Source organism: Equus przewalskii, chromosome 19, assembly GCF_037783145.1.
Source record: "Equus przewalskii isolate Varuska chromosome 19, EquPr2, whole genome shotgun sequence".
Classification (NCBI taxonomy): Eukaryota; Metazoa; Chordata; class Mammalia; order Perissodactyla; family Equidae; genus Equus; species Equus przewalskii.
In genome coordinates this window covers 28,539,531-28,556,785 of record NC_091849.1, presented here as the reverse complement: position 1 = coordinate 28,556,785, position 17,255 = coordinate 28,539,531, and the positions used below count along the sequence as shown (strand labels likewise).

General features: G+C 34.3%; 1 protein-coding gene across 1 annotated transcript; it reads left to right on the top strand.

Annotated features, from left to right (window-relative positions):
• The first annotated feature begins 9,758 nt into the window (after positions 1 to 9,758).
• On the top strand, positions 9,759 to 10,703 carry LOC103566980 (olfactory receptor 2B11-like). The gene has a single exon (XM_008543541.1). It carries the CDS (start codon positions 9,759 to 9,761, stop codon positions 10,701 to 10,703), a length of 945 nt encoding a protein of 314 aa, XP_008541763.1.
• The last annotated feature ends 6,552 nt before the right edge of the window (positions 10,704 to 17,255 follow it).

Here is a 17,255-nt window from a genome sequence, read left to right as displayed (position 1 = left end):
ATTAGCCATCCGTCATTGACCAAAGCATCATTATGTGGTGCTTGACTATAGGAAATTTTGCACATGAACTAAAATTATCCAGAGTTTTGAGAACTCGGTGTTTTAATTTTCTGCCTCAAAAAACGAAGTGCTGTGAATGCTTTGGTGAGCAAAAATAAATCATCTATATTTGATTTTCTCTCTCCTTCTATGCAGATGGTAGAATTGCAGCTTCCCTGTCCTGTTGAATGTAGACCTGGTTTGTTAATTTGCTTTGCCAATAAAATCTTGAGCAGAAATGATATGGGTCACTTCTTGATGATGACTTTAATATCTAGTGTACACTCTGCCGTGATCTCTTTCCTGTGGCTGACCTAAGCAAGCAATTTTCCAGGGAGAGTTCTCAATCTTCCTGAATCTTAGATTCAGGAAGATATGAAGCGGAACTTCAGCCTTTGGTGGACGAGTAGCATGAATAAGAAATAAACTTTTGTTATTTAAAGTAACTGAAGTTTTTGAGTTTCTTATTACTAAAATTATAATGTTACTTATCCTAGTTGCTTATAGAAAATTGATATCAGTAGGGATGTTCTGATGTTAAGAAAAAAAATAGAAAAGCAAACCTTGGCATAAAGTTCAGGTGGTAGGTGGTGAGGACATTGATATTAAAGACTGGAACCACAGTGATTCATGTTATACAATAAGAAAATGTTTGGAAAAGTATCACTTGCAATAATTTGAAAGACAGGTAATGAACTCAATGCTTCTATCTCTAGATGAAGAAGCTGGAAAACAGTAAGCATTTGTTACTATTGGATACATTTGACAAGATATTACAAAAAAGATAAACTCAGAAAAAAGCATTTGTTTTCTAGTGGAAATAAAATAGCAAGACTCTAAAACTGCAAGCAGTTGGTGGCTTAGAATGGAAAAAAATTTTTTTCTACTTCCTGATAGTGATATATAAAATTAAGACACTTTTTGAGCAACAAAGGCCAATTAAAATATAATCTCTAGTGATAAGAATTGATTTAAGAACGTAGCAAATACACCTGTTGTGAAATTTTCTGAGTGGATTAAAACAGCACCTAATTTATCTTTTCAGTTGAAATAAATGATTCCAGGAAAAAGTGAAAAGAGAATAAGCTTAATCTCACCAAAGGCTGATAGGCTCAAGAAACTTACAAATAAACAAATAGAGAGAGTCATGTCTTGATAAGAATTGTGGATGTGGCCACTGGAACACAGAGCAGACTAAGACCAAACAGATGAGAAGCTGACAGACTTTTAAAGAGAGTTATAATACCAAATAAACCATGTATCTAGATTGAAGAAGCTTCTATTTGAGAATTAAAATAGCCCTTCCACTTGCAACCTTCATTAAATAGGAAGTAAATTGAAAAAGCATACATATTCTCTTTCGCTCTCTTCAGATATAGACAATGAGGATAACAGACCTCCAAATGGGTAGAAACCAAGGGTTATGAAGAACAATGGACTGGGGAGCTACTTCTAATGAACGGAATATGAGAACATTTCACAACTGCCCCGTAGGTGTCAGAATTTCTAGAGACCTATGACTTCTGTGTAGCTCTAAATTTTCTCTTTCTCAACAGCAGTGTTTGTATTGGTCATCTTCTTCCAGTTCTATCGATCAAGTTTTGAGCATGTGAAGGATGGATAACTTGTCTATTTAGCTCACAGATCTTTGAGCCAAGAGAATTCAAATACAGACCTAATGAAGAGATTGGGGTAATTAAGCAATGATTCTGAACTTTGAGTTGATCTTGTAACTGGACAGAAATTTTTTATTTTTCTCCTTTTAGGAGGGAGCAGATGTACTTTGTATGTAGGAAAAGGAATAAACAAAGTATTTTGTGACTATAAGGCAGACTTTAGGCTGACCACAAATATCTGGTTTTCTCTCTCCTTCTGGGAATATGGTAGCATTACACTTTTCTCTCCCATTAAAGTTGTCACAGTCTGCAACTAGCTTTGGTAATAAGTGTGAGTTGTGATTATTAAACTTCTGAGAAGAAATTTGAAGAGCCAATGTGTGTTTTGCAACAATTGCTTCCCTTTATCACAACAATCTAGGAAATTTTGGATAGTGGCTATACCATCAGCTTGGATTCCTAATGGAGAATGAGATGAGAAAGAGCCCACAGCTAACACTCAATGGACTTGAAACATAAGCAAAAAATAAATGTTTGTTGGTTTTGGCCCTATGATTTTGAGCTCGTTTATTAATATATATTAATTGGTCATTTCTGTTAAAAAATAATACTATGGAAGGAATATTATTATTTCGGGTATTATTGCTTGCAGTTAAGCGGGGGAAAAAAGTCAAGAAAAAAGTCCATATTGAGAATGTGATCCTACTTTTTCATATAAATATAAGTGTAAAAAAGTGCTAGAAATAAATTTTCCAATGAGTTAATCATGGTGAGTTAAGTGGTAGGATACCATGAAATTTTTATTCTAGTCTTCATATTTCTTTCTGCATTTTTAAATTACACCATACAATTACTTAACTGTTAGGAAAAAAACTCTAAATATTATAAAACTGGTGCTCTAAATCTATTTCATCTTGGAGAGTTTTCTATTGATGTTTATTTAGTTCCTACTAAACATTATCTTAGAATGATAATAACCTAAATTTGAATTCTATTTGAGGAGAAAAATTAATAGTAGAATAACTATTAGACTAATGTAATTATAAATTTTGGAACTAATTTTAGAAACATCTACTCCAACCTTCAAGTTCATTGTCAAAATTTCCCAAAGTCTTCTAACAAAATAATTTTATAAATATTTATATATTACATCTTTAATAGTTTAAATAATAATATAAGGTGATTTGAGCCCTAAAATTCAAATCACTATCAAAATTCTGAAATATTTTGATACTACTCATATCTACATTAACATCACATACTACAGAAGAATTGAATGAAGGTGGTTAAAAATTATAAACTGATTGTGACTGTCAACAACCTTCATCCAATTTCATTTACGTACTGGAGATGTCATGTACAACATGATGACTATAGTTAACACTGCTATATAGTGTATTTGAAACTTGTTAAGCAAGTAGATCCTAAGAGTTCTCATCACAAGGAAAAAAACATTTTTTTCTTTTTTTAATTATCTATGTGAAATGATGGACATTAATGAAACTTATTGCGGTAATCATTTCACAACATACATAAGTCAAGTCATTATGCTGTGCACCTTAAACTTATATAGTGCTGTAGGTCAATTATGTCTCAATAAAACTGGAAGAAAAAAGTATATCACACACTACCTTAATCTGAGACACCTAAAATGTGTCTGCCCTCCTAAGATAAGTGCACCTCCAGAAAGAGGGATGCTATAGTCATTTATTTGCCTTGCATTTATTGATCACCTACAATATGCGTGGATTTTGCTAATTGCCGAGAATTCGTTAGTGAATAAGATAGGCACAATTCCTGTCTTCACAGAATCTTATTGTCTGGTGTGGGAAGAAAATCATACTAAACATGTAATTACAAGTTGTAGTAAATGCTATGAAGTAAAAATGAATAAAATAAAAAGTTATTAATTTAAACTAGGTTGAGAGTCAGCAAAAACTCTTCTGAGCACTTGTCATTTAGGCTCAGATCTATAAGCCATAAGAAATGAATTAAGTGAATATCAGAGGAAAACCATTCAAAGCAGAAGAAACAGCATGTGCTAAGGCCTTGATCTAGCAGGAAATGTATTGACCATCAATGTTTCTCTGTATTTTTACCTTTTTATTTTTATATAATTTAATATATACATACACAGACACACACACACTTACAAACATATAATCACATCCACTACTAAAGTGAAAAATCCTGAAGTCTCATCAAGTTCTAGAATCTGGAAACTCTGAATGACACATACTCCTCTATCAGTTCTGGACATCTTTGGTTCCATTATCTGGTGAACTGTAAAATAAAAAGTAAGTCAGCCCACCACATACACCATACAATAGTAGAGAGGAAACTGGAAAACTGCAAAAAAAAAAAAACCCTTCAGAAAATGAGAAAATAGAAAACACAGACTCCATGGTCCATAGGAATTATAAAATACAACTGGAACAGAAGACAAAGATTCCCCTTTCTAACAATGGAATATAGCTCTCAATTATCCCACGTGGAAGGCACAGAGTCATCAGTAACCAGTAATACAACCTACCAGGGTTTAACATTCCGATTGTAAAATATTTGGGGTTTTTCCCTCCTATTATATATAGAACACAACCATTGCCTCCCCAGGGGTGATTACTCAAATGTGGTCCTGAAGAGCACTGTGAGAGCTCAAGCAGATTAGTTAATACTCTGCAAAGTGTTGTGATGTATGATACACGCACCATTGATCCAATATAAAACAAGGAATGATAATTTAGGTACTCCTCTTCATTGAGTGTTGTACATTTTTAGTTTTGTTGACCTGTTTCCTTCAATTCATTAACTGAATTAATCATGTGGTAAGAATTTATCATTCTCTATTTCCACCTCAGTTATGATGTATGATAGCAGAGGGACACAAATGCAATCAAAACATATAATTTTTTAAATTTAAAAATATAGTAGTTTCCTTTGCTTTGAAAGAGTTTTTTAGTCTGATGTAGTCCCATTTGTTAACTTTTTCTTTTCTTTCCCTTGCTGGAGTAGACATGGTATTCGAAAAGATAATGCTAAGACGAATGTCAGAGTGTACTGCCTATATTTTCTTCTAGGAGTTTTATGGTTTCAGGTCTTACATTCAAGTCTTTAATCCATTTTGAGTTAATTTTTTTGTATGGTGCAAGATAAGGGTCTATTTTCATTTTTTTGCATGATTTCTTTCACATGTGGAAGATAACAAATACATGGATAAAGAGAACAGATTAGCGGCTACCAGAGGGGAAGGAGGTTGGGGGAGGGAGGACTAAAGGGATAAAGGGGCATATATGTATGATGATGGACAAAAATTAGACTACTGAGGGTGAGCACAATGAAGTATATTCAGAAATTGATACTAACAATGTACACCTGAAATTACATGATGTTATAAACGATTATGATCTCGATAAAATTACTTGAAAAACAGAATTAAAATCTTAAAAACTAAAAATATAATAGGCAAACATATATTGTATCATTAGGTAAAATTGAGTATACACAAAATAAGTCAAATTTATTAATCAGATTCAATGAATAAACATGGGGGAAGCAAATTTTAGACAGGAAAAAAATAAAAACAAAAAAAGGGGAAGTTGACTAAAACGCTAGAATGCAGCGAGTGGTAAGGAGAAAATTGGTAGCAAAGAGCAAACCTAAGATAATTGATGTGAACTTGCCTAGAAGGATCCCAGGATGTTTGATCTACTGCTAATTGTCAGACAAGAGAAAATAAAGCAATTTCTTATGGCAAGAAGGCCAACATAAATGACAAGCTCACAGAGAACATCATTCTCACAGTGAAAGTTCCAAGCTTTCCCTCTACGATCAAGAACAAGACAAAGGTGCCCACTTACACCACTTCTATTCAACATAATAGTGGAAGTCCTGGATAGAGCAACTAGGCAAGAAAAAGAAATAAAAGACGTCTAAATTGGAAAGGAAGAAGCAAAATTGTCTCTGAAGATGATATGATCTTATATATGGAAACCATAAAGACTACCTACAACTGTTAGAGCTAATAAACATTTAGTAAAGTTGCAGAACACAAAACAGTATGCAAAAATTTCATTTCTATACATGAACAACCTGTCTGAAAAAGAAATAAAGCAATCTCATTTACAGTAGCATGAAAAGCAATAAAACTTTAAACAAGGAAGTGAAATTTCTGTACACTGAAAACTATAAGACACTGATGAAGGAAACTGAAGAAGACACAAACAAATGGAAAGATGTTTAAGAATAGAAAAAGTAATATTGTTAAAAGGTCCATACTGGCCAAAGCCATCTATAGATTTACTCCAATCCCTATCAAAATTACAATGATATTTTTCACAGAAATAGAAAAAACAACCCTACAATTTGAATGGAACCACAAAAGACCACAAATAGCCAAAGCTATCCTGAGAAAGGAGAACATAGCCAGAGGTATCATACTTCCTGATTTCAAGCTATACTACAAAGCTATAGTAATCAAAAAAATATGGTACTGGCATAAAAATAGACACACAGATCAAAGGAACAGAACAGAGGTCCCAGAAATGAACCCACACATACAGTCAACTAACATTTGACAAGGCAGCCAAAAATACTCAATGGGGAAAGGATAGTCTCTTCCTTAAATGGTGCTTGGAAAACAGGATATTCATTGTCCCCAGCTATAAAACTACTAGAAGAAAACAGGGCAAAATATCATTGACATTGGTTTTGGTAAAGATTTTTTGGATAAGACTCCCAAAACATGAGCAAGAAAAGCACATGAAAAGAAGTGGGACTAAATCAAACTAAAATTCTTCTGCACAGCAAAAGAAACTTTTCAACAAAATTAAAAAGGGAACCTATGGAATGGAAGGAAATATGTGCAAATGATATACCTGATAAAGGGCTACTATCCAAAATATGTAAAAAACTCATACAACTCAATATCAAAAATAATAATAGTCCAATTTCAAAGTGGGCAAAGGACCTGAACAGACATTTTTCCAAAGAAGACATACAAATAATCAACAGGTACATGAAAAGGTATTAAACATCACTAACTATCAGGGAAAAGCAAATCAAAATGACATGTAGAAAAAAGTATGAAGTTTCCTCAAAAACTGAAAAACTACCAGATGACCCTACAATCTCATTTCTGGGTATATATCCAAAGGAAATGAATCCCTATTTCAAAGAGATATCTGCACCCCCATGTTCATTGCAGCATCATTCACAATAGTCAAAAATTAGAAACAACCTGTGTGTCAATGGATGAAGAAAATGTGATATATACATAGATACGTGTGTTATATATATATGTAGATAATGGAATATTATTCAGCCCTAAAAAAGAAGAAAATCCTGCCATTTGCAAAAATATAGATGAAACTTGAGGGTATTATGCTATGCGAAAAAAGTCAGAGGAAGACAGATACTGCATGATCTTACTTTTCTAAAACATTGACCTCATTGAAATACTTGAATCAGAGAGTATACTGATGGCTACCGGGGGATGGGATGTGGGAGAAATGGGGACATGTTGGTCAAAGATTACAAACTTTCAGTTATAAGATGAGTGAGTTCTGATGATCTAAGGTACAGCATGGTGACTGTAGTGAACAATATTGTACTATATACTTGAAGTTTGCTAAGAGAGCAGATATTAAATGTTCTCACCACAAAAAAATGTAGCTATGTGAGGTGATGGATATTTTAACTAAGCTTAATGTGGTAATCATTTCACAATATATATGTATATTAAATCATCACATTGTATACCTTAAACTTACACAATGTTATTTGTCAATTATAACTCAATAAAGCTGGACAATAAAAAAGAAATCCAAAGTCAAAAGTCTTCAGAACCCACATTTTCAAACTTATAGGCTCCACGTTAAAAACCAATCAATGCAAAGCTTATTATTGCCACACATCCATTTGCACTATATGAATTAGTTAATTTCAATCATTCTGAAGTGAATTTATTGAGGCACTGAGAATAAGTACAATCTATTATTTTTCTTTTACAATAAAAGTTTCATTATAGCAAATTTTTGTTTGTCATTTTTCACTGTTATATTTGAAGCATCCCGAAAAGCGACTGACATTATAGTGGGCACTCAACAAATGTTTACTGATTGAATGAAGTAAGGAAACAATGTATATTAATTTCTTCTTGACACAATATTTTTATTGTTTAAAACAAATGAGGAACTTTAACATAATCAATGTTAGGTCAGGTAAAAAGTTTACACTGTGCTAGGCTATTGTGGGAGAAATATTTGAAAACCAGAGCCTCTTGGTTCCTTTAAAAATACATTAGAAGATGATTCCTTCTTCTTTCTCTGTAGAATGAAGATTTTTAAAATAACAAGAATCTCAAGAAATAATATCCTGAGAAAAATATTAAAAAAACAAAATTGTATCTTGGCATAAAAAATAATTGTCTTAAATTTTCTCTGATATTCAGGAAAATTATCTATGATATTATTGAGGTAAATTGAGTTTTCTAGGATTCTTGTAGTCTTGAGTCTATTTTCCATAACAAGGAAATAAAATTTATCCTTTTATTTTATTGTAGCAAGAAGAAAATTAGAAGGTAGCATACCCACTAGGGAATTTCTGTAGTGTTTCTTGCCAAGGATTTTCCACTGAGGTTTGTTATCTGTCTGGAGAAAATGTCCCACAGCTTTATATAAAGAATGAGAACCCTTCCTTAACAACTAGTATTTTAGAATAAAATAGGTTTATACATCTAAACATAGTGAGGATCTTTCAAATCAAATAAACAAATAATATTAAGAACCTATGATAAGACACAAAGACACTGAACAGAGAATATTCAATCCTTATATCTAATTAACATTTAATTCTGGTGGAATGATCGGTGTAATTTTTTTTGCAAGAAAAGGAAATACTACCATTGAATATCAACACTAATTTAAGGTAGGTGTTATATGTGGGTGGGAGTGATCTGTTTAGCTTGATTGATTTTATCTTTTTGTACAACACCAGGAGTGTTGTGACCTCTTTATACAAATTTGCAGACTAAAGAGAAAGTGCAAATAAATTGACACCCTTAATGATAATATATCATCATTATAACTTAAAACACTGAATTATGTCTATTTAAAAAAATATATAGGGATACAATTTGCATTAGTGGGCATTTGCATTAATTAAAATATATGTGCACTGGCATACAAATCCTAAAATTGTTAACGTCAGATTCAAGCTAAGCATAGTAATTCTGGGAAATGAAAGGGATGAAAATGCAATCCTCATGAGACTTCTTATGGGGGGATAAGTACACTGTTAATATTTGCATACAACCTGAAAAATCTATCAGCAGATATACACTTGCAAACTGAGCACTATATTTCTTGAAAAATAACTAACCCAACATTAATGATTACACTTAATAAAATGTGGTCACACGTATTGGATTAATTAATCCTTACAGCACAACAAAGTAAGATAAGGGAGGTTCCAAATATTTAAGCAATGCATACCTTTTGGTGTCTGTGTTATTAGCAGTGGACTGAATCCAGGTTTTCTGATTTCATATCTTGTTTTCTTTTCTACTGCACCAGTGTCTTTCAAACTTTTTACTGTTGCCTATTACAAGATATATATTTTACATTATAACCCAAGTCACACACATACACATAAACTCACACTTGTAAAGGAATCAAATACAATAAATCCATAAATAGCATATAACCATTAAATGTATGACAGTTTATAACTCACTGTGTGGAAAGCGCTAACCATTCCTCCATTTTATTCTTTTCTCTAATATAACAGCAATCGTGAGTTTCCCTTTACGTAATCATTATTCTACAAAAAATTTACTATATTGCATTTCTTAGGTAAAATATAGAGATTTGTCAGTCTTTCTTTTAGAAGCACTACAAAATTATAATTTAAATTTAAATTATAATTATTGGCATTTAGACATTTTTCATGCTTGCAAGTATCAGACCACTTCACTGAAGTTACACCACAGAGAAAATCGCTTCATAATTCACTTTAATTCAATGAATAAATTAACCATCAAGAAAATTCAATACTGAAATATGTCTTCACTTTGCCTTGAATCCGCCAACAAGATCAACAACAGTCATGAATCTAAGCAATGCAAGTTCTCCAAAGGTTTTCATTCTCTTGGGTTTCTCTGACCATCCCTGGTTGGAAATGCCGCTCTTCATAATCGTGCTTGTTGCTTACATCTGCACACTAGTGGGAAACATCTCAATTATTGTAATATCCAGGGTGGATCCTCATCTTGACAGCCCTATGTACTTCTTCCTTTCCAACCTCTCCTTCCTGGACCTGTGTTTTACCACGACCACCATTCCTCAGCTGCTGCTGAATCTCTGGGGCACAGATAAGTCTATCAGCTATGGAGGCTGTGTGACCCAGTTTTATATGTTTCACTTCCTGGGGGCCACCGAATGCATCCTTTTAGCTGTGATGTCCTTGGATCGTTACATGGCCATCTGCAAGCCCTTGAGGTACTCAGCTATTATGCATCAGCAACTCTGCATCTTCCTAGTGGCCGTGGCATGGCTAAGTGGTTTGGCTAACTCCTTGCTTCAGTCATCCCTTACCATCCAGCTGCCACTCTGTGGTAACAACAAGGTAGATGACTTCCTGTGTGAGGTTCCAGTGATGATCAAGATGTCATGTGTTGACACCACATTCAATGTAGCTATGCTCTCCATTGTGGGGGCATTCTATTCCCTGGTTCCCTTGTTACTTATCCTTGTTTCCTATGGGTTCATTGTGGCAACAGTGCTCAGAATTCGGTCCTCAGAGGGAAAGAAGAAGGCCTTTAACACATGTGGTTCTCATGTTATTGTTGTATCTCTCTTCTATGGGCCAGTAATTAGCATGTATGTACAACCTTCTGCTACTAACTCCCAGGACAAGAACAAACTCATGTCCCTGTTCTACAGTTTGGTGACTCCTATGCTTAACCCTTTTATCTATACTTTGAGAAACAAGGACATGAAAGGGGCAATGAGGAGGCTTCTTGTCTCATTGTACCATCAGGGAAGAGAATAAACATAGCTATTTTTATACTCCACACTCTCCATATAGCACTCAGAAGATCCCCTACTCTAAAATCACCTCTGGATTTAACCTCCTCTAAAACTGTTAGCATTCTTTTGTGGCTACTCTATCTACGTATATGTTTACTTAACGCACTGCGGTGGTTTATTGGTTATCACTTCAAAGTGTGAATCCTAAGACTCAGTTTGTCTGCAATTTGCAAGAGAGTGAAGATCGTGTCATTAATTTCCTGTGTCTATCTAAAGATTCTACCGTAGGAATATGAAAAGTGAGCAATATATAAATGCTTATTGATTGACTTATTTACAGTCAGATTAAAAAACCCAAACCCTACCCTTTTATGTGACAATTTGAAAAACAATACAAGTAAGATGGACTGCAGTTTACCTGTTTCTTATTATGGATACGATGTAAGGGGTTAATATTTCATTTGCAAATCAATTCTTTTTATGAATTACAAGCAAGACCAGATGGGTTAATATCTTATATTCTATAACCAACCCTCTCAACCACATATTCACTCTCTGAATCTTTATAAACAAGATAATGCCAAAATAATGTCTGACTATCTCTTTCCTATAGGTCTCAGCGAGATTCCTTCCTATTGGGACATTTGACTGAAAGATATTCTATTCTTAATAATATCAACTCTTCTCATTGTAAATCTGTCATTTTCTCATACTTCTATACTCCCTACCTTTACAAAACTCTTATATTTTAACTTGTGTTTAGGGTAAATATTTAATTATTTTTCTAACAACTAAGTCTATTGATCTAAGGTCTTCACACATCTGCCCATCCTGGGTACCATGATGTGTTTGCACTGTTCACTTCCAAATAGCGAGAACAAAATCTATAGACTCATTTTGTACAAATATAACACTAAGTATATTGATCACACTCAATAATTAATTAAATAAATGTATTCACTCTTCAGTTTATGCTTTGTGCTTTGCAATAAACTTTCCTTTGTAGACTTTAAGCGAAGGACACTAGTTTGCTCTTGAAGGAGACAAGGAAAATCACTCTCTGGGAGATAAGTTGATTCCCTGGAATGGCTGTAAGTGTGTTAAGGACTAGGTCTTCTCATCTCACTATGTACACCTCCTTCATAGTACTGACCACACTTGAAACTTTACGTTCCTTTAGATGATCACTTCTCTCTCCAAAAATACCATGAGGTCTTTTTTTCTCACTTGGTAACCTGAGTAGTCAGTACAATAAATGGTATAGAATAGGCTTTCGATGATTATTTTTTTAAATGAATGAAAAGTATTACCTACTGTCCTCATTGCCTACTGTTAAAACCTGTATCACAGGCTCATGCAAAAATGTGTCGTGTACTAAATGATGAATTTAAAGAAGAGGTTAGTAGCTGATGTTGAAGGCAATATTTTTCAAACTATCTTCTGATGCTGCTCCAGTAAATCTTAACAGTGGTTAAAAAAAAGAAAGTAATTCATATTCAAACAAATGTGGAAGGAGCCATATATTATTCTTGAAGCTGTAGAATTTTAGAAAAAAATTTAACATATTAAATGTTTGATAACTTCGAAGTAAACTGTTAAACCATTTTTAATAAAACACTTCCCAAACACCTTTTATTTTGATTTTATTGGCTTCTTTTTGAGAAGAAATAACATATAGCTTAGGAAATATAAATAACATAAAGTTTGGGAAATAACTGATTGGAAAACTCTGAATCTCAGAATTGGAACACACAGTGTAGATGAGCCGAGGGGAAGCAGAAAATCTCACTTTTGGGCTGGATGAATAAACAGCCTCTTATAAAAGATTTGTGGGATATTGAGAGAAAGCTGCCCATAATATCCCTCTATATCTTCCCAGGTGTCTGAAATCTCAATATTATTTATTCCTCTAGGATATAATTTTTGCAGGCAGTTAGTGCGTTTGCAACAGTACTTATTAGACTAATTATTTCATCTTAATTATGGTATATATATTTATATATAAGTGTATATATATATATAAAATAGCAGCTGCCATATAGGAGATGATAACTTAGTTACTGCACCTTAGTTTAAGCAATAAAATGAATAATAGGGGGGCCGGCCCCGTGGCTGAGTGGATAACTTCACATGCTCCGCTGCAGGTGGCCCAGGGTTTTGTCGGTTCGAATCCTGGGCGAGGACATGGCACCGCTCATCGAGCCACACTGAGGAGGCATCCCACATACCACAACTAGAAGGACCCACAACTAAGAATACACAACTATGTACCTGGGGGCTTTGGGGAGAAAAAGGAAAAATAAATAAATAAAATTTTTAAAAAATGAATAATAGGTTTCCTTTTTTACTGAATATACTTTCTCTTAAAAAGGTAACTCTTTAATATGTAGCTAAAATAATAAAATAAAGAGATGGTACATGATTTTAGATGAAATTTATACAAATGTCAATATTCATATCTATATAAATTATTTATCAGCAAATATATTGAAAGACATTTCTATAATGGACGTTTAAAAAGTGTCTCCATGTGACAAGTTTTCGCATGTATACGCGCATTTGATATACTGAGTCCAGCTTCCTAGAGGGCTGCTGTTCACCCTGGATACATACCAGACTCTTATCAAGTTTGTAAAAATCACAAACTTGACTCTACTGCAGACCTCCTATATCAGAATCTTGAAGAAAATCATGTACAGAAAACTAGTTTTTTTTTTTAAAGATTGGCAACTGAGCTAACAAGTGTTGCAAATCTTTCTTGTTGTTCTTCTCCCCAAAGCCCCTCAGTACGTAGTTGTGTATTCTAGTTGTGAGTGCCTCTGGTTGTGCTATGTGGGACATCACCTCAGCGTGGCTTAATGAGCGGTGCCATGTCTGTGCCCAGGATCCAAAGTGGCGAAACCCTGGCCCACCAGAACGTGTGAACTTAACCACTCAGCCATGGGACTGACCCCAGAAAACTAGTTTTTTTGTTTGTTTGTTTGTTTGTTTTAAAGATTTTTTTTTTCCTTTTTCTCCCCAAAGCCCCCCGGTACATAGTTGTATATTCTTCGTTGTGGGTCCTTCTAGTTGTGGCATGTGGGATGCTGCCTCAGCGTGGTTTGACAAGCAGTGCCATGTCCGCACCCAGGATTTGAACCAACGAAACACTGGGCTACCTGCAGCAGAGCGCGCCAACTTAACCACTCGGCCACGGGGCCAGCCCAGAAAACTAGTTTTGAAAACTTTCTCAGTAAAGTATGTTGTGCACCTAGAGTTAGTTAGGGCCATCACAGGAAAAAACAGTTTGAGATATCCACTAGAGAGAGAAGTCAATCATGTTCTGATTAATGGAAAAATGTATATTGCAAAACAAGAATAGGATACAATTCTTGCCAAAAGTGTGAAGAATTCTAGATGCTCCAAGCTTAAAAGAAAGAGATACAAACCTGTAAGCGGCAAAAATAAAAACCAAAATTCTTAGTACATGCCAAAGCAAATGCAACAAGACCAATTTGAACATCTAAAAGAGGTGGCTTCTGGGGCCCGCCCTGTGTCCGAGTGGTTAAGTTCGCTCGCTCTGCTTCACTGGCCTAGGGTTTCTCTGGTTTGAGTCCTGGGCGCAGACATGGCACTGCTTGTCAAGCCATGCTGAGGCGGCATCCCACATGCCACAACTAGAAGGACCCACAACTAAAAATGCACAGCTATGTACTCGGGGGCTTTGGGGATAAAAAAGGGGAAAAAATAAAATCTTTAAAACAGGTGGCTTCCTGTGAAGTAAATGTTATGTGAAAGTCAGGTAAGTACTTCAGTCAGTAGTGAAACTCCCACTTATAAGCAAACAATTTCAAAAAAATGTTTTTCTAAAATTAAAATATGCTACAGTCATGCATTGCTTAACGATGGGAAGAAGTTCTGAGGGATGTGTCATTAGGCAATTTTATCATTGTGTGAACATTATAAAGTATACTTACACAAGCCTAGATGGTATAGCCTACTATATACCTAGGCTATATGGTACTAATCTCATGGAACTGATCTTACTCTGTTTGGCATTGACTGAAGTGTTGTTATGCTGCTCATGACAATACAAAGAAACTGAGAACTAAATAGTTACTGTTGGTAACCAAGTTATCATCCTGGATAAGCAAACGTAAGAAATACCTTAAAACAAAGCGAAAGCAAAAATAAAACTATGAGAAACTATGTGATAAAATATAGGATACAGAGAATAGGAACATAAAACCAATTGTGCACAACAGGAGTGGTAGTTGAATTAAAGTAACAAATGGAGGAGTAATAATTAAACAAATAGTAGGAAAAAAATTCCTAAGTTAGAAGTAATTACTTGGGTCCAAATATTAAAATGACTACCACGCTAGATCATAGCTAACAGAGGAAAAGTAGTAGACCTTGGACATATCCTTTTGAACTTCTTGAATTCTAAAAATGAAGGTGATATCTTAAGTGCATCCAAAGACACAGTTTGAATGATATATTAACTTATATCAGACCATCGCTCCCCCTAAGAATACTTAGAAAACCTAGCTAAAGTACATAAAAGAGAACGACTAGAAAATCTGTATAATATTTTGTAAAATACGTGAAAAGGAATTAGAGACACCAAGGTAGCCAGGACTTGAGGGGCCGAAATTCCAGAGAGAAGGGAGAGACACTGAGGAGAGACCAACTTTTTAAATCACCTGTCCTTTCAGGAAATTTGCCGATTCTTAAAAAGCGCATGACAAAGAGGTTAAGAAACTAGGTAAAAATTGGCATTTAAGTGACAAAGAAGATGAGAAGGATTTGGAGTAACCACACAAGCCTAAGGAAACAAAAATGGGAATTCAGAGTGACCAAGGAAGCCAGATTAAGGAGTTAAAATTCCAAGTAGAAGTGACACACAGAGAAGTGAACCTGATATGTATCACTACTTATCAAGACATTTGTCATGTTTTTTGCATCAGCCATGCATCAGAACAGAAAGTGGTATCTAGCAGTCTAAGAAAAAGGACTTTCATTTTCTCAAAGTACCAGGGAGATAAAACATGGAAAGTATGGCCCTTCTAAATATCCAAGACTTTCAGCTAGAATGACTGAAGGGCTGCAGCCTAAAAGTAAGCATAAACTGAATATAGACAAGCCCTAAAAAAGACGGAAACCCAGATTGTATAATCAGCTTTATTGAAATTATATAGAATAAACTACAACCATTTAAAGTGTACAATTCAATGTTTTTACAGTTGTATATAGTGAAACCAACACCACAATTAAGATGCATAACATTTTCATCACTCCCCTCAAAACTCTTTGTACCTCTTAACAGACCATCATTCACTCCAACCTCAGACTCAGGCAACGACTAATCTACTTTAAGTCATTATTGATTAGTTTGCATTTTCTTGAATTTCCTATAAATGGAATCATAGTGTGTGTATTCTCATAAGTCTGTTTTTTTATTCAGCAAAAAGATTTTGATAGTCATCCAAAATGGTGCTTATGTCAATAGTTTGTTCCTTTTCATTACTAGCAGTGCAGTGTTCCATTATATATACATACTATAGTGTATCCATTATATTTGTTGACAGATATTTGTATTGTTTCCAGATTTTGGGCTATTTTGAATAAAATTACTTTGACTATTTAGGTACAAGTCCTCGTTTTAGCAAATATTTTCATTTATTTTGAGCAAATACTTACTTAATGAATGAATAGGAGATGAGGTAGTGTATGGCTAACCTTTTGAGAAACCACCAAACACTGGTTGCGTCATTCTACATTCCTATCAGCAACGTATGAGACAGCTCCATCCATCCCATTCACAATTAAGGTGATCTGTTTCTACTTTAACTACCTACCAGAAGCAAAAGTAAATCCTCTCTGGGGAGGATAACAATACTTAGATCTCTCAAATGTTTTATATAAATTGTCTATCATTTTGAAATGGATGCTGGGGAAAGGAAAAGAAGAATAGGTTATTAACTAATTTCAACAGTGCTCATCCTACAAAACCAATAGATATTGCCTATAAAAAGAAATGGATATAAACACAACCATAAAAATATCTTCCTAATCATCAAAAGAATACAACAAAGAGAATGTAAAGAAAGTTAACTACATAGTGGAAGATTTTATATAACTTTTATGAATATATATTCATAAATTTATGTACTTACGTCATTATTTTACCTGACAGGGGATTTCTTGAAGACTACATATAAGAGGCCATCTGTCTATGACTTGACCCCCAGCTTGATCAGTCAAAAAGCATTTTCCCTAGTGGATGTTTGTTGGAAATAATTGCTAATGACTGCTTTAACTTTCTTTCAGACTGAGGCAATGGATAACAGTTGGGATAAACCATAAATTATTAAAAAGCTTAAAATAAAACTCTAAGGAATAAGATGTCCATATGGGGCTTTGAAAATCTTTGACAAATGCTTAGGAATTGAGAAGATCACACACATGCATAGCAATGTGGGAATATATTGGGCTATGAGGATGCTCAGAAAAGACCTGAGAAGAACCTGAATTCTCATCTCTGGCTGAACTTGAAGATCTGTACAAGAAGTAAGTGGAGGCTAAGGCAGAG